This window comes from Leuciscus leuciscus, assembly GCF_965113295.1.
Source record: "Leuciscus leuciscus genome assembly, chromosome: 9".
NCBI classification, from domain to species: domain Eukaryota; kingdom Metazoa; phylum Chordata; class Actinopteri; order Cypriniformes; family Leuciscidae; genus Leuciscus; species Leuciscus leuciscus.
Genome location: NC_138733.1, coordinates 41,272,156 through 41,297,219, shown reverse-complemented (window position 1 = coordinate 41,297,219; position 25,064 = coordinate 41,272,156). Strand labels below are relative to the sequence as shown.

General features: G+C 40.1%; 3 protein-coding genes across 7 annotated transcripts in view; 2 read left to right on the top strand and 1 right to left on the bottom strand.

Annotated features, from left to right (window-relative positions):
* Positions 1–4,808: 4,808 nt before the first annotated feature.
* Positions 4,809–7,720, top strand: LOC309505561 (uncharacterized protein). Of its 3 annotated transcripts, none has more exons than XM_082178965.1 (4): positions 4,809–5,018; positions 5,651–5,845; positions 6,177–6,253; positions 6,472–7,720. In XM_082178965.1, the coding sequence occupies exons 2-4, from the start codon at positions 5,843–5,845 to the stop codon at positions 7,439–7,441; spliced, it is 1,050 nt and encodes a 349-aa protein (XP_082035091.1). In that variant the 5' UTR covers positions 4,809–5,018; positions 5,651–5,842; the 3' UTR covers positions 7,442–7,720. The 3 variants fall into 3 exon arrangements, with proteins under 3 accessions (XP_082035091.1, XP_082035093.1, XP_082035092.1); XM_082178967.1 differs by having other exon boundaries at positions 6,155–6,253; XM_082178966.1 differs by having other exon boundaries at positions 4,809–5,266; positions 5,329–5,845.
* Positions 7,721–7,730: 10 nt separating this feature from the next.
* On the bottom strand, positions 7,731–10,355 carry LOC309505555 (uncharacterized protein). The gene is made up of 3 exons (XM_082178958.1): positions 9,301–10,355; positions 9,029–9,164; positions 7,731–8,572 (listed from the first exon to the last, which is right to left on the bottom strand). Exons 1-3 carry the CDS (start codon positions 9,882–9,884, stop codon positions 7,820–7,822), a joined length of 1,473 nt encoding a protein of 490 aa, XP_082035084.1. The 5' UTR covers positions 9,885–10,355; the 3' UTR covers positions 7,731–7,819.
* Positions 10,356–19,986: 9,631 nt separating this feature from the next.
* LOC309505567 (P2X purinoceptor 4a-like) overlaps positions 19,987–25,064 on the top strand; it is a 35,102-nt gene continuing 30,024 nt past the window's right edge. For all 3 annotated transcript variants that reach the window (XM_082178984.1, XM_082178983.1, XM_082178982.1), the window contains exons 1-6: positions 19,987–21,136; positions 21,423–21,495; positions 21,589–21,685; positions 21,778–21,858; positions 22,035–22,176; positions 22,323–22,453. In XM_082178984.1, coding sequence (XP_082035110.1) covers positions 21,047–21,136; positions 21,423–21,495; positions 21,589–21,685; positions 21,778–21,858; positions 22,035–22,176; positions 22,323–22,453 — 614 coding nt within the window. In that variant the 5' untranslated portion in view covers positions 19,987–21,046. The remainder of the gene's footprint in view (positions 21,137–21,422; positions 21,496–21,588; positions 21,686–21,777; positions 21,859–22,034; positions 22,177–22,322; positions 22,454–25,064) is intronic.

Here is a 25,064-nt window from a genome sequence, read left to right as displayed (position 1 = left end):
GAAAAAAGAAAGATTAGTTTGAAAGAAAGAAAAAGAAAAAAGAAAGATTAGTTAGAAAGAAAGAAAGAAAGAAAGAAAGAAAGAAAGAAAAAAGATTAATTAGTTAGAAAGAAAGAAAGAAAGAAAGAAAGAAAGAGAAAGAAAGAAAGAAAGAAAGAACAAAGATTAATTAGTTAGAAAGAAAGAAAGAAAGAAAGAAAAGATTAGTTAGAAAGAAAGAAAGAAAGAAAGAAAGAAAAAAGATTAATTAGTTAGAAACAAAGAAAGAAAGAAAGAAAGAAAGAAAGAAAGAAAGAAAGAAAGAAAGAACAAAGATTAATTAGTTAGAAAGAAAGAAAGAAAGAAAGAAAGAAAGAAAAAGAAAGAAAGAAAAGATTAGTTAGAAAGAAAGAAAGAAAGAAAGAAAGAAGATTAGTTAGAAAGAAAGAAAGAGAGAAAGAAAGAAGATTAGTTAGAAAGAAAGAAAGAAAGAAAGAAAGAAAGAAAGAAAAAAGATTAATTAGTTAGAAAGAAAGAAAGAAAGAAAGAAAGAAAAAAGATTAATTAGTTAGAAAGAAAGAATAGTTAGAAAGAAAGAAAGAAAGTAAGTAAGAGAGAAAGATTGATTAGTTAGAAAGAAAGAGAGATAGATTAGTTAGAAAGATAGATAGATTAGTTAGAAATAAAGAAAGATAGATTAGTTAGTTAGAAAGATAGATAGATTAGTTAGAAAGAAAGAAAGATAGATAAGTTAGTTAGAAAGATAGATATATTAGTTAGAAAGGAAGAAAGATCGATAAGTTAGTTAGAAAGAAAGAAAGAAAGAAAGATAGATTATTTAGTTAGAAAGATAGATAGATTAGTAAGAAATAAATAAAGATAGATAAATTAGTTAGAAAGATAGATAGATTAGTAAGAAACAAAGATAGATAAGTTAGTTAGAAAGATAGATAGATTAGTAAGAAAGAAAGATAGATAAGTTAGTTAAAAAGATAGATAGATTAGTTAAATTGATTCGTTAGAAAGTATTAGTTAGAAAGAAAGATTAGTTAGAAAGAAAGAAAGAAAGAAAGAAAGATTAGTTAGAAAGAAAGAAAGAAGGATTAGTTAGAAAGAAAGAAAGATTAGTTAGAAAGAAAGATTAGTTAGAAAGAAAGAAAGAAAGAAAGAAAGAAAGAGGGAAAGACTGATTAGTTAGAAAGAAAGAGATAGATTAGTTTGAAAGATAGATAGATTAGTAAGAAATAAAGAAAGATAGATTACTTAGTTAGTTAGAAAGATAGACAGATTAGTTAGAAAGAAAGATAGATAAGTTAGTTAGAAAGATAGATAGATTAGTTAGAAAGAAAGAAAGAACGAAAGAAAGAGATTACTTAGTTAGAAAGATAGATATATTAGTTAGAAAGAAAGATAGATAAGTTAGTTAGAAAGATAGATAGATTAGTAAGAAAGATAGATAAGTTAGTTAAAAAGATAGATTAGTTAAGAAAGAAAGATACGTTAGTTAGAAAGATAGATAGATTAGTTAGAAAGATAGAAAGATTAGTTAAAAAGAAAGAAAGATGGATTAGTAAGAAAGAAAGATAGATAAGTTAGTTAGAAAGATAGATAGATTAGTAAGAAAGAAAAATAGATATGTTAGTTAGAAAGATAGATAGATTAGTAAGAAAGAAAGAAAAAAGATAGATAAGTTAGTTAGAAAGAAAGAAAGAAAGAAAGAAAAAAGATTAATTAGTTAGAAAGAAAGAATAGTTAGAAAGAAAGAAAGAAAGTAAGAGAGAAAGATTGATTAGTTAGAAAGAAAGAGAGATAGATTAGTTAGAAAGATAGATAGATTAGTTAGAAATAAAGAAAGATAGATTAGTTAGTTAGAAAGATAGATAGATTAGTTAGAAAGAAAGAAAGATAGATAAGTTAGTTAGAAAGATAGATATATTAGTTAGAAAGGAAGAAAGATCGATAAGTTAGTTAGAAAGAAAGAAAGAAAGAAAGATAGATTATTTAGTTAGAAAGATAGATAGATTAGTAAGAAATAAATAAAGATAGATAAATTAGTTAGAAAGATAGATAGATTAGTAAGAAACAAAGATAGATAAGTTAGTTAGAAAGATAGATAGATTAGTAAGAAAGAAAGATAGATAAGTTAGTTAAAAAGATAGATAGATTAGTTAAATTGATTCGTTAGAAAGTATTAGTTAGAAAGAAAGATTAGTTAGAAAGAAAGAAAGAAAGAAAGAAAGATTAGTTAGAAAGAAAGAAAGAAGGATTAGTTAGAAAGAAAGAAAGATTAGTTAGAAAGAAAGATTAGTTAGAAAGAAAGAAAGAAAGAAAGAAAGAAAGAGGGAAAGACTGATTAGTTAGAAAGAAAGAGATAGATTAGTTTGAAAGATAGATAGATTAGTAAGAAATAAAGAAAGATAGATTACTTAGTTAGTTAGAAAGATAGACAGATTAGTTAGAAAGAAAGATAGATAAGTTAGTTAGAAAGATAGATAGATTAGTTAGAAAGAAAGAAAGAACGAAAGAAAGAGATTACTTAGTTAGAAAGATAGATATATTAGTTAGAAAGAAAGATAGATAAGTTAGTTAGAAAGATAGATAGATTAGTAAGAAAGATAGATAAGTTAGTTAAAAAGATAGATTAGTTAAGAAAGAAAGATACGTTAGTTAGAAAGATAGATAGATTAGTTAGAAAGATAGAAAGATTAGTTAAAAAGAAAGAAAGATGGATTAGTAAGAAAGAAAGATAGATAAGTTAGTTAGAAAGATAGATAGATTAGTAAGAAAGAAAAATAGATATGTTAGTTAGAAAGATAGATAGATTAGTAAGAAAGAAAGAAAAAAGATAGATAAGTTAGTTAGAAAGATATATAGATTAGTTAGAAAGAAATATAAGTTAGTTAGAAAGATAGATTAGTTAGAATGAAAGAAAGATAGATAAGTTAGTTAGAAAGATAGAAAGATTAGTAAGAAAGAAAGAAAGAAAGAAAGAAAGAAAGAAAGATAGGTTAGTTAGAAAGATAGATTAGTTAGAAAGAAAGAAAGATAGATAAGTTAGTTAGAAAGATAGATAGATTAGTAAGAAAGAAAGAAAGAAAGATAGATCGATAAGTTAGTTAGAAAGATAGATAGATTAGTTAGAAAGAAAGACAGATTGATAAGTTAGATAGATAGATAGATAGATAGATAGATAGATAGATAGATAGATAGATAGATAGATAGATAGATAGATAGATAGAAAACGTTTGAAGATAGATAGATAGATAGATAGATATGGTTTGAAGATAGATAGATAGATAGATGATAGATAGATAGATAGATAGATAGATAGATAGATAGATAGATAGATAGATAGATATGGTTTGAAGATAGATAGATAGATAGATAGATAGATAGATAGATAGATAGATAGATGGATAAGGTTTGAAGATAGATAGATAGATAGATAGATAGATAGATAGATGGATAAGGTTTGAAGATAGATAGATAGATAGATAGATAGATAGATGGATAGATAAGGTTTGAAGATAGATAGATAGATAGATAGATAGATAGATAGATAGATAGATATAGAATGGTAGTTTAATTGAGTCTAGGGCTTCAGAGAATTTAGATTTGAGTTTTTGGCTTGTACACTTATGGGCTACCGTAGTCTTGGCTCAATTTGAGCAGTCTGCAATGAAAGTCTATGGGATTTTTATGATTTTGAATATTAATTTTTAAGAAAACCGTAAGTCAAACCAGTCTGAAAAGATATAGCACACCAAGTCAGAACAGTATGAAGGTCTGACCCGAGTTTGGAGTATGTAGCTTGAACGGTCTATGAGGAGTTAGTGTCCCAAAATTTGCGGTCAGAAAAAGAAGTAAGAAGAAGAATAATAATAAGTTTAAATAGGATTTCAGTAAGTTGGCTTTCTCAAGCCAACTTAATAATAATTCATTACATTTATATAGCGCTTTTTCTCAGCACTCAAAGCGCTTTACATAGAAGGGGGGAATCTCCTCAACCACCACCAATGTGCAGCATCCACTTGGATGAGTAAGAATCAGTCAACAAACACGGTGAGTAATGTCTTGTCCTGTTATTGTCACCTGCACTTCATGTCACCTGTTTAGCATAGCCTTCTCTGTCGGCAACATAGAATTTATATGTGATAAATGCAAGGAGTCAGTTAGGCTGACGGAGAAGATTTCAGAACTAGAGACACGCATCCAAACTTTAATTGAGGATAGTAAGAGTGCTAGAGCTTCAGATACTATTTTGGATGCGCCTAGCATAGTGAACTCTTTACATGATGCGGTTCAAGCTGAATTAGTGCCTGTGCAGCCAGGCAAATGGGTGACAGTGAGGGATCGCTTTAGTCGCGGATCAAAAAACCACTCTTCCGTTACGATTACCATAACAAATCGATTTGCCCTGCTCAGTGAAACACCCACTGAGAATTCTGTTGATTGTGCCCTAGTTATTGGTGATTTTATTACACGGAACGTGAAAATAGAGACACCAACCACCATAGTCACATGTTTCCCGGGAGCCAGAGCGCCTGACATCAGAACAAATTTAAAAGTGCTGGCTAATGCTAATCGTAAATTTTCTACGATTATTATTCACGTCGGCGCTAATGATGTTCGACTCCGCCAGTCGGAGATCACAAAAATTAACATTAAAGGGGTGTGTGAACTCGCAAGTACGATGTCAAGCACTGTAATTTGCTCTGGCCCCCTTCCTGTTCGCAGGAGTGATGAGATAGTTAGTAGATTGTGTTCACTGAATCGCTGGCTGTCTAAGTGGTGTCCGCTTAATAATATAAAATTCATAGACAATACTCTACTTGCACACCTACTTCCGCGTTCTTCTCAATAGGGCTCAGTCACTTCCGGTTTAGCAATGGCTACGTTCTACTCCCGCTGTCTCCAAGATCTCCCACGGATTAACGTTACTGACGTGCATCGTATTTGCAAAACAACCAAAGCTCCATCCAGCAAGCTGGAGAAAGGCTTTAAATTATACGCAGCCTCGTATATACACGGTTACGAAGGTAAGCAACATTTAATGTTAATCAGCTTTCAGTGCTAACTGTTAGCTAAATGTAAACAAACAGGAATGCCTTAATTGTTTGCATAATATGTGCTTGTGTTATTGCTTTCAGTATCAAATAAAGACAGGCTGTCAGGGGAAGTCTGCGTTAGAGCCTTGTGTTACAGGTCAATGAGGAAGAATGAGGCACCACACAATTTAATAGTATGCTAGAGACATATGGTTCACCGTTCTCCAAAACCAGTTCAGGTGTTCAAGTGTGTTCAGATGCTTTAATGTGTGTGTTCCGATGTGTTCATTTTCTTGTTCAGGTGTTCAAGTGTGTTCAAATGCCTTAATGTGTGTTCTGAATTGTTCATGTGTGTTCCGATGTGTTCATTTTCTTGAAGTATTACAAATAACAAGGAGGTTTTGCAGAAGAATCAGAATGTTGTCAGTCTGAATTTGAAATCCATATTTCTTTAGATACCTGTGTGGTTCCAGTATGAAGTATTGCATAAATCCAGAGTAGCCACAGTGTATTCTGCTCCTACAAAGCCCACCTTGGTTATTGTTCTACTAAATTTAACATGCTACTAACTTAGACTTTATTAGCAAGAAGTACAAGTTAATAATTATAATTTTTTTTTTTAGGTTGGACTCAGGGATGTTTCACCTGTGGTGCTAACACACAGCAAGTGTTCATGTGTGGCAGGCACTGCTTTGTGCAATCACACGGTTGCCTTGCTGTTTCAGACTGCCCATTATTCCCAGCTTAATTTATCTGTTGTACCCCCTGTGCTTAGCTGCACTGAAAGAGAACAATCCTGGCATAAACCACGAACAATGGTAATTTAACATCAGAAATTTAGCCTTATTTATAAGAAAGTATAATCACAATATGTGGCATTGCTTGTGAAATTTAGACTAAAATCTCAGTGTAATTTTGACATCAGGAGCATCAAAGTTCAATTTCAACCATTTATTTCACCATGATTTCAATATTTGACATGATCTTATTCAGTTCATATTAAAGATATCAAGGTTACATTTTCACAGTATGTTCTTTACATTATGCAGGGTAATTTTATTTAGAAACTGAATTCTTTTAAAAGTGCATTTTAAGTTTATAGTTTCAGCTTTGTTCTTCTCTCTAAGATTATTTACACTTGTCTGTCAGGGCGTGAAACCAGGCCCCATCAATGCCATGGTCATCACAAAACCTGTAGCAAATCGTTCTGCACAAGGTGGAGTGAGGTAAGTTCAGCAACCACATTTTTTTCATTTTTTTTGTTACAAGGATGCTGAGAACAAAGATACTTTGCTGCATTTCATTGCAAGGCTTTATGCTATTAAAGTGTTTAAGCATTTAAAATAATACATAAAAATTGTAAAAAAAAACTATAGAAATAGTAATTAAAGCAATAACAAATGTAATGTTATCAACAATAATACAGCTAAACATGTTCCTACAGAAGTGGACTCTACAGAGGGATGGTGGGCCCTTTACCAGATTCATGCATGTTTAGAGTTGAGGAGGCATACGCAGAATACAGCCCTGAGGACAAGCCACTTGTTACCACCATGAACATGTCACCTGACAAGCCACTTGTTGAAAGTGCATTCGGGTTGGTCCAGGAAGGAAGCGTATTGTCTTACCAGCAGCCTGTCTTAACATCACGGTACATCACACTACACGATGCCCCATCAACTCCACCTTTGCCTCTTGAAGGATATTATCTTGCTCCATCTAAATGCATGTTTGTTTGCACTGAGGAGGAGCTCTTACACCTTCAAAGTCTAAACACACCATTAGATACGGCTCAGAAAATTGAAGAGGCAACACGCGAGCAAAGCTCTTGTCCTGACTGGCATCAGCTTCGCAGATCAAGAGTAACCGCTTCCAGGTTTCGGGAGATATGCCATGTCAGAGGCCTAAGCTCTGCAGAGTCCCTTGCAGAGCGAATCATCAGAGGAACCCGACAGACAGCAGAGATGAGAAGAGGTGCTGAAATGGAGTCAGAGGTAACAGTGGAATACAGCAAGTTGAAAAATGTGAACTACTCACCCTGTGGTTTAATCATCCATCCTAATGCTCCCTGGCTTGGTGCATCCCCTGATGGCGTAGTTTTCGATCCCACTGACAATCCTCAGTTTGGACTTGTTGAAATTAAATGTCCTAATGTCAAAAACATTGTTGACTGCAAATATTTGCAAATGGACCATGGATTTCTCACCCTGAAAAAGAGCCATGCCTACTATTACCAAGTGCAGGGACAACTACTGGTCTCAGGAATGCAGTGGTGTGATTTCATGGTGTGGGCCCAGGAGGATTATTTTGTCCAGCGTATCTACAGTGACACTTCAGTGCACAAAGTTATCAGAGAGAAGGTGGATTATTTTTACTTTTACACATACATGCCAAAATACCTGTCAATGAAATAACTGGATTATTTTGTCCAGCGCATCTACAGTAAATACTTACTGTATGAAATAGTCAATGCAATAACTGAAATTTTAAAGAAGTCAGAGAAATTAGATAAATCTGTAAAACAGCACTCAAACATGTTATTAAATGTTAAATGTTTTATTTGTACAATGTCTGTTTCTTATGTTCAATTCCATTTTCTGATATGTACAATGTTAGTTTAATTTACAGTAAATTCTATTTATCTTGCTTGTCATAACAATTTGTTCTTAAAATAAACATAGATTGAGTTAACATTTATTGAGAATGGCAATGAAACATTAACAGTTAGAGTAAGTCATAAATATGGAATAGCATTCCAGTAGTTAAAATAAAAAGTAATCTAAGATTTGATTTCATTTGATCCATGTCTTAACTAATGCCTTGTTTTGATAATTTGACAACAGACATGCAACTGTAAAAAGTTGATTAATGTTAACACTGTGGGAAAGTGTGATGACACCATCAAAAAGTTTGTTTTGTTTGATCCTCCTGATGACCCGTTCCACGTGCACACGCAGTCTCGCTATTGCCTGCGTTTCTTTCACCTGATGTGCAGGCATCTGCTTTCCCCTGGACAGAAATGGTGGACAGTACACTTTGCAATTGACACAGTCACTAATCAGAAAGCCTTTATCAACCATAACTGCCATATCTTCTGTCAGTCTTTTTGTTATCCCACACTGTTTAAAGATCTCCCTGTCACTCACTGACCCAGCATAAAGCTGAGAGACGAATGTCACTGGACCATGAGGAGCTATTCCAATGAGGCCTTTCATTGTGCAGTGAGACTTGTAATTTGAGTACATTTCACTTTGGAGAAGTGGTGAGGATGGTGTTTGACATCTGATCTCAGTGCAGTCAATGATGACCTGTGTGTCTGGGAAATCAGAGAAGTCTTCAGGGAGGTTAGATTTTACATCAGCTGCTGAAAGCCACACACACACTGATCCCAGCAGCGTATAGAGGTAGTTTGTCCATGTCGCAATTATTCTGCTCACTGTGGAAGGATGCATATGGAAAAGGTGTGCCAGGACTCTCTCCTTTAATCCAACTGACAGGTAGACAAGGAAAAGAAAAAACTCATCGATTGGTTGCAGCAGCTGTCTCTGGAAAGGTAAAAAAAAAAAATGCATGAAAGTTAAGTTTGTATAAGAACATATTAAAGTCAAAGTCAGCTTTATTGTTAATTCTGCCACATGTACAGGACATACAGAAAATTGAAATTGCGTTACTCTCAGACCCTTGGTGGATAACATTAAATACATAAAGTAGAATTTTAAAAATACAAAGAAAAATATGAATAAATACAATTATACATATAATATAAAAAAACAAATGCAATATTGCGAGAGTGCAAACCAGACAGAGTAGTGCAAATGCAGACATACTGTATAGTGCAAATAGAGCTTGTAAGTATGATAAAGTGATAGAGAGCAGCCCTGTAACAGACAAGAGTCTTATGAGGTAGACTAAGAGTAGTATATATAGATAACACATTGTAAATACTACCCTGTACTGTGTTCTGTAAATGTAGTCAGGCTTACTGTGTGAATATAACCTACCTCTGATGGTGGCAGTACACGTATGATGTCTTCCTGCTTTCTAGCAGCAGATTTAGCCCTGGACACACGGATGATTTTGTGTATGGATGGCTCGATTAGCCACCAGAATGACATCAGGTGACGGTAGCTGGGGAACCTATAAGCAGAAGTGTTACTGAATACATTTACAAATTGTTGACATGTTTCCGTGTTAGTAATGCAGGTACATGCATCTAAAACTGAGTATATGTAATCACATCTAATCGTAAAATTCTACCAATCTTTAGACCTACCTTGTGTAAAATCTGATGTCCTCATCTGAGCCGGCAAACCGTTCCAATCCAAAATCACGCTGAACGTGTAGCTCTTGTAGCTGTTTGTTCAGCTCCTCCACTTCATTAGAAAGTTCTTCTATTTTAGCACATGCTAGGTCTAAAAATGAAGGCTCAGGAGTGCTACAGTAGTCATGATCCATCGTTACATCCATGGGTATGGGTTCGACGGATACCACTTCAGCAGGCCTCTCTCTCCTCTCCCACACACTGGACCGCGATGCTTTAACGGCGTAATCATTCCAGGCAAAAAGCACTGGCACAGCGCCAGTTACTAACTTTTTTCGTGCCTGTGGTGTTTGCGGTTCAATAATCTGATCACTGCTAAAATGTTTACTGCAAACCTTAGAATTGCTTGTAGGACAAAAATCGTCTCGGCGTATGTTCACAAGCCACCGTTTTCTAAGGTCCACATCTGAAGGAAAACTGTGAAAACTTAAAGTTCCGTTGAACTTTGCAGAAGATGTACACAGCGGAACACAACAGTGTACGTTGTATACCTTTTGCTGTCTCTGAAATCTATAAACACACTTTTTTCTGAACATTTTCCTCCAAACTCCAAAACAATGGCCGACAAACGACAAATGGCCGACAAACCGGAACTCAGCGAGCCCTATTACTTCAAAGCGGAACTACGTAACGAGTCTGCGTGCAAGTAGCCTATTGGAAAAGTTTTTGGGGCAGACCTGACCTGTTGAAAAGAGATGGTATTCATCCCTCCTGGGATGGTGCTGCTCTTCTCTCTAGTAATATGGCACATAGTCTTAGAGATCAAACATGACAATCTGGGCTCAGGTCAGGAAGCAGACAGACTGGCTAAACCGACCGTCTGCTAGCGGCCTCGCGTCACCAAGGTCAGATAAATCCCATCACATAGAGCCTCTTTCACCTAGCTATCATCATATAGAGACTGTGTCTGTTCCCCGAATTTGGAAATCCGTAAAACGTCCAAACCCATCTAAGGTTAAAAATGTAATTGATGTTCAACAAATAAAAAACAGATATAATACGGATGAGCAAATGATAAAGCTTGGGATGCTGAATATTCGATCCCTTACTCCTAAAGCACTCATTGTTAATGATATGATTTCAGATAATAATCTAGACGTGCTGTGTTTGACAGAAACCTGTCTAAAACCAAACGATTATATTACTTTAATGAGTCCACCCCGCAAGATTACTGTTATAAACATGAACCTCTTCTGAAAGGCAAAGGGGGAGGTGTTGCTGTAATTTATAGTAATATCTTCAGAATTACTGAGAAGTCTTGTTTTAAATATAATTCTTTTGAAGTGTTGTTGCTAAATGTAACACTATCTAGTGTAAATGATAAATCACGTTTAACATTTGTGCTGGCTACTGTATACAGGCCACCAGGGCACCATACAGACTTTATCAAAGAATTTGCTGATTTTCTATCAGAGTTAGTACTGGCTGCAGATAAAGTCCTAATTGTTGGTGATTTTAATATAACGAAAAAGATGCATTGGGATTGGCATTTAAAGACATTCTTAACTCAATTGGAGTTAGACAACATGTGTCAGGACCTACTCATTGTCGTAATCATACTCTAGATCTAATATTATCACATGGAATAGATGTTGATGCCGTTGAAACTCTGCAGCAGAGCGATGACATCTCAGATCATTATCTAGTCTCGTGTAAACTTCATTTAGCCAAGGCTGCAAAGCCGACTCCGTGTTACAAATATGTTAGACCTATCACTTCTGCCACTAAAGATTGCTTTATTAATAATCTTCCTAATCAGTTTCATCATCTCAGCATCCCAGATAGCTTAGAAGAACTTGATTTTGCAACAGAAACTTTTAACCCTCTGAGGTCTGAGCTGTTTTCTGGCCCTGGAGGTGTTCTGACATGCTCTGACATTTGTGCTTATTTCTGTTACTTGTGACATTGTCATGGCTAAAGTCTTATTACACTGTATTTAGCACAAACTCTGCTACAATAATATATCAGCAGCATGTATGTAAAAGTTTGTAGTTTTGAGATAATGACATTTATGTGTGGTTTGTGAAAATACCAAAAAAAAATAATTGTCACTGAAATAAGGCCATGAAACCCATACTGATTATTTCCTCACAAGACTTTTGAAAATTGTATGACATAGCCTAGAATATTTGCTCCAAAACTATGTGAAAATCACCCTGACTGCTCATTCAGATAAGACAATATATTGATTTAAAATTTCTAAGACGTGTTTTGTGTGACAAAGCCATATGCGAAGAGGCGTGATCATCTCATGAATATGTAAGCTTTTACACCTGAGAAAGACAAAGACACTCCCCTAACTGCCCTATTAGGAGCGATCAGGCCCTGTCATTCAGAGCAACCTTGCACAAAGAATGAGGAGGTTTAAAAAAGAATGGCTTTTAGATTGTTTGGATTTATTTACAACACAACACAATCCAAAAATACACAACAAATGACAAAAGAGCACATTGAAAACAATGATCCAAAGACAGAGACCTTTGTGCCATTCCTAAAAACATTGTACATACCTTTCATTTCAGAGGTGTTTGATTTTCACTTTACCATGTTCATATACAGAGACTCATGTGAATGTTGAAGTCAGCAGGACTCAGTTGCATCTGGTCCCTGAAAGAAAAAAAAAAAGTGAACATACTGGTATCAAGAGAAACTAGGTCTACACGATTTTGGGAATACATTTTAGATTTTTCTGGTTAAAATTGCTTTTTAAAATTCACAGAATACACACACACACACACACACACAAATGTTTCCAACAATATATAATATAATGAACACCATGTTTGTTGTGCCTTGTAGGCATAGGCTATGTGCAGTGCTGCATAAAATAATTATAACAATAACCTATTAGCAGCCTATAAATCTTCCAAAAGATTTCAGTAACAATGCTAGAGAAAAATATATTGATTATCTTATGTTACTTCAAATGTTTCCATTCGTTATGATGATATGAAATGAGATAATAGTAAAAACATAAAGCCTAATGTTTGGTGCATTTTTCCTTTCAAACGCGATCGCGCTCCAAAATATGATACATTCAAACGCACAGCGCGCTCCAAAATATGATACATTCAAACGCCATCGCGCTCCAAAATATGATACATTCAAACGCCATCGCGCTCCAAAATATTAAACATTATGGTTATACATATCTATGTTTGAGCAGATATCCACAAACAGTATTTAACAGTAAACACGGGTCTAAATAGTATAATATTCACCATATATCTAGCAACAGTTCAACTGCAATGTGAAGTTTATGCAACAATACCATAAACTAATAAGTAAGAATTTCTAACCTTACATCTTTCTTGTCTTCAAATCGCGTTCTTCTTCTTCTGAGGTAAATCCAATGTAAGCTCAGACGTGTCTTCCAAACTCGACGAAAAGCAGAGACTTGTGAAGTGTTTTGGTGTTTTGTGTTTGAGGTAACGAGGGCGTTCGCGTTCCATGTGGAGATTTGCATGTGAATCTCTTTTGCGCGAGTGGGCGTGGTCGAATTAAAAGTAATTAGCAAGCGTTTGAGATACTGGACATCCTGTTGGTTTTATACAAATTACTTAAACAGAGAATATTTGTTTTCAGTTTGAATCCGATCATTTAAAAGTACACACTTAAATGTGTATAAAGGTATATGGCTCATAAATGTGTGAGAAGGATTCGCTGAGTTTTGTTTCAGTTTATAGACGTGCTCAAGAAAAAAAAGTTCACCGCGACGGAGAGGCAGAACGCACACCCTGTTTATTTTCTTTATTTTACAAAAGCACAATGTTTTGATTTGATTGTAAGTGGACACATACAAAAGTAGAAATATCACAGATTCTTTTTTTATATTTCTTTTTTCTGTATAACCATAAATGACGGAGTAATTTAAGTTTATTGTACTACAATGTGAAGAAAATCCAGCAAAACGCGGGGGCGCGTTTGCCGACCTCAGAGGGTTAAGAGTGACTGAATCTGCTCGGATGAACGCCGGAGCTGCCCCTATCTCAACATGTTGAATATTTACAATCAGAAATCCTGTTGTGTGAGGGGACCCCATCCCCGAGGACAAACTCACACACGCTGAAATGAAACAATAGCCATTCAGAAAGCGAGCTGACGGAAGACTCACCTCCAGCTCATGCGGTAACATATAAAGTTCATGTTCACACCGTCTACATAACTTCATCTAAACATTTTTCTCTTTTTTTCCCCCGCTCATTTTCTGTAAAAAGCAGTCCATACACTATAAGTGATATGTTGTTCACCATGTTTGTTTACTTTAAAGTCATGTTTGATGCGAGAGATGTGTTCACAGGTGGGACTTGGTTGTTTGTGAATGGAATCTGTTAGTGTGTGTGGTGTGTGTGACACTTCACACACTAGAGCAGAGGTTCTCAACCTTTTGCAACTAAAGCCCCCCCAAGCCTCCTGTACCATGTGGCACCCTTTTTTTTTTGCTTTTGTACTTTTTTTAATTACTTTTCATAACTTTTAGAATTTTTTTATAAATTTTGTGACTTTTATAAAACTATTTCACCATAACTACGTTGAACAAGAGAACGTACTCGGTTACTAACGTAACCTCGGTTCTCTCTAGAGAGGAAACGAGTACTGCGTAAATCTTACGCTAGGGGAAAATCTCTTTTCCGCGAGATACTGAAGCCAAAAAATTATCCTTAATTTTGAAATAATGTAAAACGCGTTGCGGCAGCATGCAGACACAGGCGAGACGGCTTGTGCGCCTATTGGCTGCCCTGCGGCAACTGCAGCAGCCTATCGATAAGGCCCACTCGTGACGTCAGCTCCAATGGGGGCGCTTCGCGCCCAATACGTCACGTCCCGCCAGAATGGGCGTGGTCTAGGGCTATAAACATAGCTTCGAGAGGCTAGCTCACTGGTTTTTCATCGCCGAAGCGAACCAGAGCGTGTGCAGGCACGGCAAGATACGCAGTACTCGTTTCCTCTCTAGAGAGAACCGAGGTTACGTTAGTAACCGAGTACGTTCTCTTACGAGAGGTACTCTCGTACTGCGTAAATCTTACGCTAGGGGAAACAGTGTAAAACGCCGTGCATGCTAAGATCCAGCACCAAAGTCCCAAGGGCAAGTGCCCGGGCTCATATAGTACATGATCATAATGGACTCACAGAGAGCCCAGGAAAGAGTGGCTAGAATAGCATCATTCCTGTAATAATATAACATCTTATAAGGAGCAGTTATACTGATGATGTGTCGTACAGTCAGGGCGACCCCCGGCCTGGACTGACGAATATAGTGGGTCTTACACACTGCCCATAGAGCTGCGCGATCCAACAGCGAGCATTTGCTCAAGCAGTTTCAGTATTCTGGCCCGAACACATCAGGGCAGACAGTACCGATTTTAGACCGAAAGCAGCTTAGCCTGCAAGGCGGGAACCTCTAGGTTATAAAACCTTATAAATGTAGACGGGGAGGCCCAGCCTGCCGCCATACAGATATCTTGCAAGGCAATCCCACTAGACCAAGCCCACGACGAGGCCACGCCTCTCGTGGAGTGTGCTCTGACTCCAAATGGGCACTGTAAGCCCTTAGAGGTATAAGCCAGCGCTATAGCATCAACTATCCAACTGGATAGGCTCTGTTTCGACACGGCAAGTCCCTTAGAACGTCCGTAGAGTGAAAACAAAGAGCTGCTCTGTCTGTCTGAAAACAGACGTGCGAGACACATAAGCTCTTAATGCTCTGACTGGGCAAAGGAAGCTTGCGTCTCCTTCCTCGTCAGAGACCGGTAAGGCTGACAGGGAATGACCTGCGCCCTAAACGGTGTGTTGAGGGATTTTGGAACATAACCGTGCTTAGGTTTGAGTATAACTCTTGAGTCATTAGGCCCAAACTCCATACACGTCGCGCTTACTGAGAGCGCGTGTAAGTCCCCTGTGCGCTTCACTGAAGCGAGAGCCAGAAGAAACACTGTCTTGAAAGACAGGTGTTTAAGATCAATCGTCTGTAAAGGCTCGAATGGGTCACCTTTCATGGCTTCCAGCACTGTAGAAAGGTTCCATACAGGGACTGAGGGAGGCCTGGGAGGATTCAGTCTCTTAGCTCCTCTAAGGAAGACGATGACTAAATCGTTCCTTCCTACTGACTGACCCAGCGTTGTTTTTGAGAACGCTGCTATGGCCGCCACATACACTTTGAGCGTGGAAGGGGTCCTGCCCTTGTCCAACAGCTCTTGTAGGAAGGAGAGAACCTCCGTCACCCCACAGTCTAGGGGCGACACGCCACAAGCTGTGCATCAGCTGGAGAACACTGACCATTTCGAGGAATAGAGACGTCGCATAGACGGAGCTCTAGCCTGCGTGATCGTGTTTAACACTCCGCTTGGGGAGGTCAGCGGGTACCCGTTGATGGCCCAAACATGAAGGGACCACAGCTCTGGGCGCGGATGCCAAAACGAGCCCTTGGCCTGAGAGAGGAGGTCCCTCCTCACTGGCACTGGCCATGGGGCAGTGCTTGCTAGCTGCATCAGAACTGGGAACCAGGGTTGGTTTTTCCAGAACGGCGCTACGAGTAGCACTGAGCATCCTTCTCTGATCCGTTCTATCACCTGAGGCAGGAGAAAGACGGGAGGAAAGGCATAGAGCGGGCGGCGGGGCCATACGTGAGCCAGCGCGTCCCTGCTCTTGGAGAAAAATTCCAGACAGTGAGCGTTTTCTTGAGACGCGAACAGGTCTACTTCCGCTCTGCCGAATTTCTTCCACAGCAGCTGGACTGTCTGTGGGTGTAGAGGCCATTCGCCTGTCGGAACATTGTTTCTGGACAGTCTGTCCGGTCCTACGTTCAGGAGCCCTGGCACATGCGCTGCTCTCGGCGAGAGCAGGTTGCGCTGAGCCCACACCAGGAGGCGTTCTGTCAGCCTGTGCAGGTTTCGGGACCTGAGGCCGCCCTGGCGATTTATGTAGGACACCACTGACATGTTGTCCGAGCGGACCAGGACGTGGTGTCCTCGTATTTAGGGACAAAAACGCGTCAGTGTGTTGTCTACTGCCAACATTTCGAGGCAGTTTATGTGTAGAAGCTTCTCCCGTTCTGACCATTGGCCGAAGAACGGTCTGCCCTTGAGCAGTGCTCCCCATCCCAAGGTGGAGGCGTCCGTAGACACTACCTTCACACTCGAGGAAGTCCCCAGGCTAACACCTGATTGGTACAAGTCGTTTGCTTTCCCAGGTTTCAGAGCTGCGATGCATTTCTGATTGACCTTGAGACGAAGCAGACCGGAAGCCCACGCTCGGCACGGTACTCGCGCTTTCAGCCAGAACTGTAGCGGGCGCATGCGAAGCAAGCCCAACTGAAGTACTGATGATGCTGAGGCCATGAGACCTAGCATCCTCTGAAATTTCTTGAGCGGGACAGATGCGCTGCAGCGGAAAGAGCTCGCTGCGCGCTGAATGTCTAGTACGCGCTCTGGTGACAGTCGCGCTATCATAGACAGCGAGTCCAGTTCTGTGCCCAGAAAAGATATTATCTGTCTGGGAGACAGAGAACTCTTCGCCCAATTGACCCAGATTCTCGAGGTGATCGAGCAAAATGGTCCTGTGCTCTATGAGCACCGAGTGAGATTGAGCTAGAATCAGCCAATCGTCCAAGTAGTTCAATACTCGCATGCCCTGTAGTCTGAGGGGTGCGAGCGGCTAGAGACAAGCCGAACGGTAGGACTGAGCACTGATATGCCTGGCCCTCGAAGGCGAATCTCAAACGTCGCCTGTGACGTGACGCTATTTGTATTTGAAAATATGCGTCTTTCAGATCTATTGACACAAACCAATCTCCTCGGCGAATGTGCGTGAGGGTTTTTCTGGTCGTGAGCATTCCGAACTGTTGCTTCGCAAGCACTCTGTTCAGTTGCCTTAGATCTAGTATGGGTCTGAGACCCCCGTCTTTTTTCAGTACCAGGAAGTATCTGCTGTATAGCCCTCCTTCACTCTGAGCTTGAGATAAAGGCTCTATGGCCCCTTTGCTCAACAGTTTCAAAATTTCGGCTCGAAGTAGGTGGTGCTACTTCTGTTTTTACCGTAGCTTCGACGCGCGTCACATAGCGGCGAGGGCGTCGGCGAAACTGTAGCGAATAGCCTCTTTCTATAATGTCTAGCACCCACTTCAAAACCCCCGGGTAGCCTTGCCCATGCATCTGCACGAATGGCTAGGGGCTGAATGCGGAGCGCGCTCTGGTCGCTCAGCGACAGAGGGGCTTCGGTGTGCTGTAACATAAGCGTCGCGCTTCGAGGCAGGGGGCGCGCTGATAACGGCGGGCAGATTGCCCGCGCTCGACTCCTTTGCGGTGGTCAACCGAGAGGGGAGGGCTGGGCGAGTCCCGTAGGACCTGTCATGTCTATGTGTGAATGTGGGCGCGGGATAGCGGGCACATTTACAACACTGAGAGCATTGTTCGCCTGAGCAGAGCGAATGCACGTTGGTTTTGTTTTTACAGAAACCTTGAGATATGCGGAACGTAGTGTTTGTGGGCACTGGGCAGTGGGCACATTTACCACGTTTAATGCGCAATCGACCTGGGTCGATTTCATGTGCGCGAGCCCTGTGTGACGGGCTGTGTTTCTGTGTAGGAATTTCGTCTACATTCGTAACACCATCGGCCGTGGCCGGGACACCAGAAAATACACTCTTATGGGATTTATCTGGGTAGCCGTAAAAGCGGCGTTTGTGTGCAGGCAAGCGGGCTGTTTCGCCGACTTGTTTACTGCAGAATACACTGGAACAGTCGCATTTACTGGAACTGAACGAGCGAGAAGTTGCCATAGAAACAGAAAGCGTCAACATGCTGGCGTTTGTTTGCAGGCGTGCGTGTATTACAGCAGGCTTGTTCACTGCAATATTGACATTTCCAGTCGTCTGAACTTCAGAGGCGGAAACCATAGAAACAGAGTTTGGGTGCAGGCGAACGGGTTGTACCACGCGCTCGTTGGCTGCAAAATACACATCTGCAGTCGCCTTTTCAGGGAACTGCCAGAGCGAGAATTGACGGCAAAAAGTGTGTTTTGCCGGTAGACCCGGGATTCGATCGCGGGTCTCTCGCGTGAAAATCTGACGATCTACCACTGGACCACAGAGGAAGACACATAGATAATCAGTAGCGCGAGTATTATCAAAGAGCGTCAACATGCTGGCGTTTGTTTGCAGGCGTGCGTGCAAAACAACAGGCTCGCTCACTGCAATATTGACATTCCCAGTCACCTGAACTTAAGAGGGGAATGAGAAATGTGTCAGGAGTGGAGGTCGGCCCGGCCGCAGCGGGGCTAAAAAACACCCTTTTCTCCTTTCGCCAGTGACGCACGGGAACCATAGAAACGGTGTTTGGGTGCAGGCGAGCGGGTTGTACAGCGCGCTCGTTGGCTGCAAAATGCACATCTGCAGTCGCCTTTCAGGGAACTGACAGAGCGAAGCATTGGCGGCATAATATATCTGCCGTTAGACCGGGATTCGAACCCCGATCCCTCGTGTGAAAAACCTAAGATTCCGCCACTGAGCCACAGGGGGGGAACACAAAGGTGTATAGATGCATGAGCATATAAAAGAGCGTCAACATGTTTTCTTCGGCGTTTGCTTGCAAGCGTGCGTGTTACAACAGGCTCGTTTGCTGCAATATTGATATTTCCAGTCGCCTAATCAGGGAACTGAGTTGTCTTTTGGCCGGTGAGTGACGCGTGAATGGGGCGCAAGGGCAGGGTAGCTTTCTTGTAACGTAAAGAAAAACTAACCCCGATCGTCCGCTTCCAGCCTCCCTTGTGAACGGCGCAGTTTGCGCGGCTCGAACAGAGGGAGAGAGAAAGCTAGCCCCGTGACCGTCCGCTCCTGACATCCCCCTGTGAACGGCGCGGTTTGCGCGGCTCGAACAGAGGGAGAGCAGGTATCATCCCCCAAGCAGGCAAGGCAAGCGGGCGCACCGGCAAGCTTTGCGGGTTGGGGGGGGGGCGGAGGAGCAGTCTCGGAGAAGGATGCCAGGTGAGTCCTCAGAGTCACCAGGCAGTAACTGGCTCGCAGTGAGGGCGGTCGCCGTCAGCGAGCGCGAGCGCGAGAGCTGCGTGATCCTCAGGAAAGGGGCGTCTTGAAAAAGACGCCCGGCTCTTTTAGTGCAATGAGAGTGTGTGTCGCGGCGGCGAGCACACACACATACACAAAACACAGTAGCAGAGAAAGGATATAACGCCGGATAGCGCAGCAGGAAGGCGACTGAAGGCGGCGCGGCCAGCGGCTTCAGAGTGTCGACTCGTCCCGCTGAAAGGCTTTTTCAGACGGCGCGGCTTCTCTCCGGGTCCAGCGATGCGAGAGCTTCGCTGAAGAGATGAAAAATCAGTGAGCTAGCCTCTCGAAGCTATGTTTATAGCCCTAGACCACGCCCATTCTGGCGGGACGTGACGTATTGGGCGCGAAGCGCCCCCATTGGAGCTGACGTCACGAGTGGGCCTTATCGATAGGCTGCTGCAGTTGCCGCAGGGCAGCCAATAGGCGCACAAGCCGTCTCGCCTGTGTCTGCATGCTGCCGCAACGCGTTTTACATTATTTCAAAATTAAGGATAATTTTTTGGCTTCAGTATCTCGCGGAAAAGAGATTTTCCCCTAGCGTAAGATTTACGCAGTACGAGAGTACCTCTCGTAAGAGAACTAACTATTTTACATGTAAAACATTTTGCATTAGATTCGTCTTGCATTGTAAAAACAGTTGCATATGAATTATGCAAATTGGGACAAAGGGCGTGTCTCGTTAGCCATGACATAATCAATCAGTGGGACACCTGCGCTTGCTTCTTTTTTACAAAGAAGCGCAATTCACGGTTCAGTGTTGGACAGTATAATGTTGTTTATATGTCTATGTGGTGTTTTTAATATGCTTTCAGACAAACCATGTGTAAATTCATAAGTCGACACCATTGCTGAGTATTTTCTCCTTAAAATTGCAGTGAACCAAAGACAGTCTCAAAAACGCGTTTTAAAATCGCTGGTGTTTCTGACGTCAGAAACAACTTCCTTGTAACCAATCAGGTCAGCGTGCCGGCAGGCTTTGGCATATCATTAACGGCGAACTAGCAGGGGAGACTCGAGAGATGCCAGATTATATTTTTCTGTTGATATGAAAAATCAGGTAGATTTAGCAATATAGCGGGTGTATATGCCTTCTTCCACTGACGTTCTGAGTTGTTCAAAGCGTTTCTGATGATTGTTAGAAGGCAGACTGAAAGGGCGAATGGGAACCGTTTGTGAAACATTAGCAACACATTATTAGCTGTTTGAGAACATAGTCAAGCAAAAGGCTAATCATATTAATTACTGTTATGTGTCAGACATTGTAAAGAGCGATACCATTGCGCAGTTTACCTCAAGTAAGTTGACTGAGTGAATCTGTGAGCTGGTGTGAGTGGAGGCGGGGCTAATTAGCATATTCATAGATCCGCGTATACTAAATCAAGCAAGGGTGTCGAGTTACATTCAAGCTATTTGTATGCTTGAAGACATTTTTTTTTCACAGGATAAAATGTTTAAATATGTCATTTTGGTGATCAAAGATGAGTTTTATGAGATAAAATGTCTTTCTGCTCTTTGTTGGGTTCGCTGAACATTCTATTGGCCAACATGTATGCAGTCTGGGATAGTCACATTATCAACATGCCTTTAGACATCTTATACTCATGAGGAACTATTTCAGGTGTCACTGATCACATTCACATGTTTTGCATGTTGCAGGGGGACAGTTCTTTCTTCCTGATGACCAACATGATCCTCACACCAAACCAAACACTGTCAAAATGTGCAGAGGTGAGACATGAAGAAAGTGTGCTCTCTCGTAATCTTTCCTCTTCTTTGAGCTTCCATTTAGACACAGGCACAAACACAACTAAAATTACATCTCAAAACAAATTCCGAATAATATATAACATTATATCAATGTCATTCAACTTATTGAATGACCATAAAAGATTTGGCTGTTAATTTATTTTAAAACTAAATCAACTGATTTGACATTTACCCGTCTTTGGCTTAGTATTACATTTATGATTTTTTTTGTATTACATTACTTGGTATTAATTTTAATTTCATTTAGTATCCAACTCTGAAATCCATTTGCACATATGACATGAACTGCACCAAAGGCTTTAAAGATGCTCGAGGGAAAGGTATGGCTCAATCTGTACACTGCGTACAAAATATTAAGTTTTGTGACTTGAAATCCAGGCAGTACCTACTATTAAGACATGCCTCTGTTTTAGGTGTTCAGACAGGTAGATGTGTCCATTTCTCAGACTCAGTGAAGACATGTGAGGTGTTGGCCTGGTGTCCCATGGAGAAGAATGTCAAACCTCCGAAGTAAAACTCCCACCACTCACCATCTCAAACTAAAAAAAAATACACGTTGAAAGTTATTCATAACATTCATGTTTTTTGCCTTGATAATTCAGTCCAGCACTCCTGGCAGATGCTGAAAACTTCACGATATTCATACAGAATAATATTCAATTCACCAAATTTAACTTCAACAAGTATGTTCATCTTTGTTCCTCATCAAAGAGATCATCTTTATCTAACACATATTTCAGCACCGTTTTTTCTGTATTTTAACTACAAATCTGCAACAGAAGTGCTGCAAATCAAACACATAAAATGTACTTAATAAAGTGAGTTAATATAGTGTTGCTTATTTCTTAATTTCTTGCAGGAGGAATATCCTAGCAAACATGAGCAGCTCCTACTTGGCAAACTGTGTGTTCAACAGGAATACTGACCCTAACTGGCCAATTTTCAGAATCAAAGATATTTTTGAAGAAGCTGGAGAGGATTTTCAGACCATGGCAGTCTATGTCAGAAACTAATTTTATGTTTATTTGACATTGATCTTATCATGAATAAGCTTTAATCCCCTTATAATACTCTGTTGATGAATATGTGTTTTGTTGGTGCACTGCTGTAGAACTGACTGACATCTTTGAGTGTTTTCTGTGCTCAGGGGGGAATAATGGCAGTGCAAATCCAGTGGGATTGTGACCTGGATACTGACTCATGTGCTCCCCAGTACTCCTTCCGCAGAATAGACAAGAAGGACCCAGAAAGTAGTGTGTACCCAGCGCAAAGCTTACGGTAACAGTGTTTGTCCTGTAACTATGTAGGGCCTTCAGTCCTGCGCCTTCTGTCTTTTCAGTGTGGCAAAGTAATATAATTCCAATTAAACTTTTATCTTAGTCCATTTTATCACAACCTCGAATTTAGGTTAGAATGCCAATTAGTTATTGACCATTTCTATAATAATTTATCTACACACTTGATTATTCTATTTAACTCTTTATTGAAATCACACTCACATTCGGATTCCTACAACACTTCGAGTCTCACACCAGCCGGATATACGGATCTTATAATCACAAACTCGTCGGTCTTGGTCATTAGACAGAGGCAATTGACTTATACCTTTAGATGCCACACCATGCTTGCTTATTTCTAATAGTGTGTTATTTAGTGCCCATAGATCTGTACACACTTAATTAAGGTAAGACTATATACAAGATGTCATGACCATTACCATATAAATAAGCTGATCAACTTTAGTTACCTTAAAAGTGAAGTTTGTAATTTCTGCACTACTAACAGCACCAATCAGAATTCCAAAATCGTTTCCAAACAGGTTTCATCAAACAAATGCGTTCTATTGACCAACATGTATGCAGTCTGGGATAGTTACATTCTATCAACATGCCTTTAGACATCTTATACTCATGAGGAAGTACACTCACCTAAAGGATTATTAGGAACACCTGTTCAATTTCTCATTAATGCAATTATCTAATCAACCAATCACATGGCAGTTGCTTCAATGCATTTAGGGGTGTGGTCCTGGTCAAGACAATCTCCTGAACTCCAAACTAAATGGGAATGGGAAAGAAAGGTGATTTAAGCAATTTTGAGCGTGGCATGGTTGTTGGTGCCAGACGGGCCGGTCTGAGTATTTCACAATCTGCTCAGTTACTGGGATTTTCACGCACAACCATTTCTAGGGTTTACAAAGAATGGTGTGAAAAGGGAAAAACATCCAGTATGCGGCAGTCCTGTGGGCCGAAATGCCTTGTTGATGCTAGAGGTCAGAGGAGAATGGGCCGACTGATTCAAGCTGATAGAAGAGCAACTTTGACTGAAATAACCACTCGTTACAACTGAGGTATGCAGCAAAGCATTTGTGAAGCCACAACACGCACAACCTTGAGGCGGATGGGCTACAACAGCAGAAGACCCCACCGGGTACCACTCATCTCCACTACAAATAGGAAAAAGAGGCTACAATTTGCACAAGCTCACCAAAATTGGACAGTTGAAGACTGGAAAAATGTTGCCTGGTCTGATGAGTCTCGATTTCTGTTGAGACATTCAGATGGTAGAGTCAGAATTTGGCGTAAACAGAATGAGAACATGGATCCATCATGCCTTGTTACCACTGTGCAGGCTGGTGGTGGTGGTGTAATGGTGTGGGGAATGTTTTCTTGGCACACTTTAGGCCCCTTAGTGCCAATTGGGCATCGTTTAAATGCCACGGCCTACCTGAGCATTGTTTCTGACCATGTCCATCCCTTTATGACCACCATGTACCCGTCCTCTGATGGCTACTTCCAGCAGGATAATGCACCATGTCACAAAGCTCGAATCATTTCAAATTGGTTTCTTGAACATGACAATGAGTTCACTGTACTAAAATGGCCCCCACAGTCACCAGATCTCAACCCAATAGAGCATCTTTGGGATGTGGTGGAACGGGAGCTTCGTGCCCTGGATGTGCATCCCACAAATCTCCATCAACTGCAAGATGCTATCCTATCAATATGGGCCAACATTTCTAAAGAATGCTTTCAGCACCTTGTTGAATCAATGCCACGTAGAATTAAGGCAGTTCTGAAGGCGAAAGGGGGTCAAACACAGTATTAGTATGGTGTTCCTAATAATCCTTTAGGTGAGTGTATTTCAGGTGTGATCACAATCACATGGTTTTGCATGTTGCAGGAGGACAGTTCTTTCTTTCCAACAAACTCGTCGGTCTTGGTCATTAGACAGAGGCAATTGACTTAATACCTTTAGATGCCACACCATGCTTGCTTATTTCTAATAGTGTGCAATTTAGTGCTCGTAGATCTGTACACACTCTTCTAAGAGACTTGTTTTCTTCTAACCCACATGGAAAGAATCTATATGAGGATATATGCGCATATATGAAACCTATATGCAGTTTATATGCACATATATGCTGCATATATACAGCATATATGCACATATATGATAATATATATGCTGCATATATGCGTATGCCACATATAGGCATAATTGAGGTGCATATATGTGCATATACAGGCCATATAGGTCTCCTGTATTGCTTCTTTATATATACATATAAGCCCTATATGTACATACAAGATATGTCTCCAATAGCTCATGGCAGGATGGTCATTTTGTAGCTCATATCTCACTTTGGAAACTGTCATACATGATGCCTAGCTCAGATAGGCACATCTATCAATTCGAAGCTCACGGAGCTGAGATCAAAAAGATTAAAATAAATAAATAAAAATAAATTCTGTTCAGTTTTTTGTCTTATTTTTGTTCTTGTACTATTTGATTGTTCTTAAGTAAATAAATAATGTAAATTTCTACATTTTGGGGTTTTATTTATGTTGCCTACACTGTAAAAAAAAGTGTACTTTTACAGGTAATG

Bases quoted from the DNA above. Each gene is read 5' to 3' on its own strand.
- LOC309505561 (XM_082178965.1), top strand. The intron at 6,254-6,471 runs GTAAGTTCAGCA...ATGTTCCTACAG, and splicing joins TCTGCACAAGGTGGAGTGAG to AAGTGGACTCTACAGAGGGA.
- LOC309505555 (XM_082178958.1), bottom strand. From the start codon at position 9,884: ATGTTCAGAAAAAAGTGTGTTTATAGATTTCAGAGACAGCAAAAGGTA. The intron at 9,165-9,300 runs GTAGGTCTAAAG...TTCTGCTTATAG, and splicing joins GACATCAGATTTTACACAAG to GTTCCCCAGCTACCGTCACC. The intron at 8,573-9,028 runs GTAGGTTATATT...TTACCTTTCCAG, and splicing joins GTGTACTGCCACCATCAGAG to AGACAGCTGCTGCAACCAAT.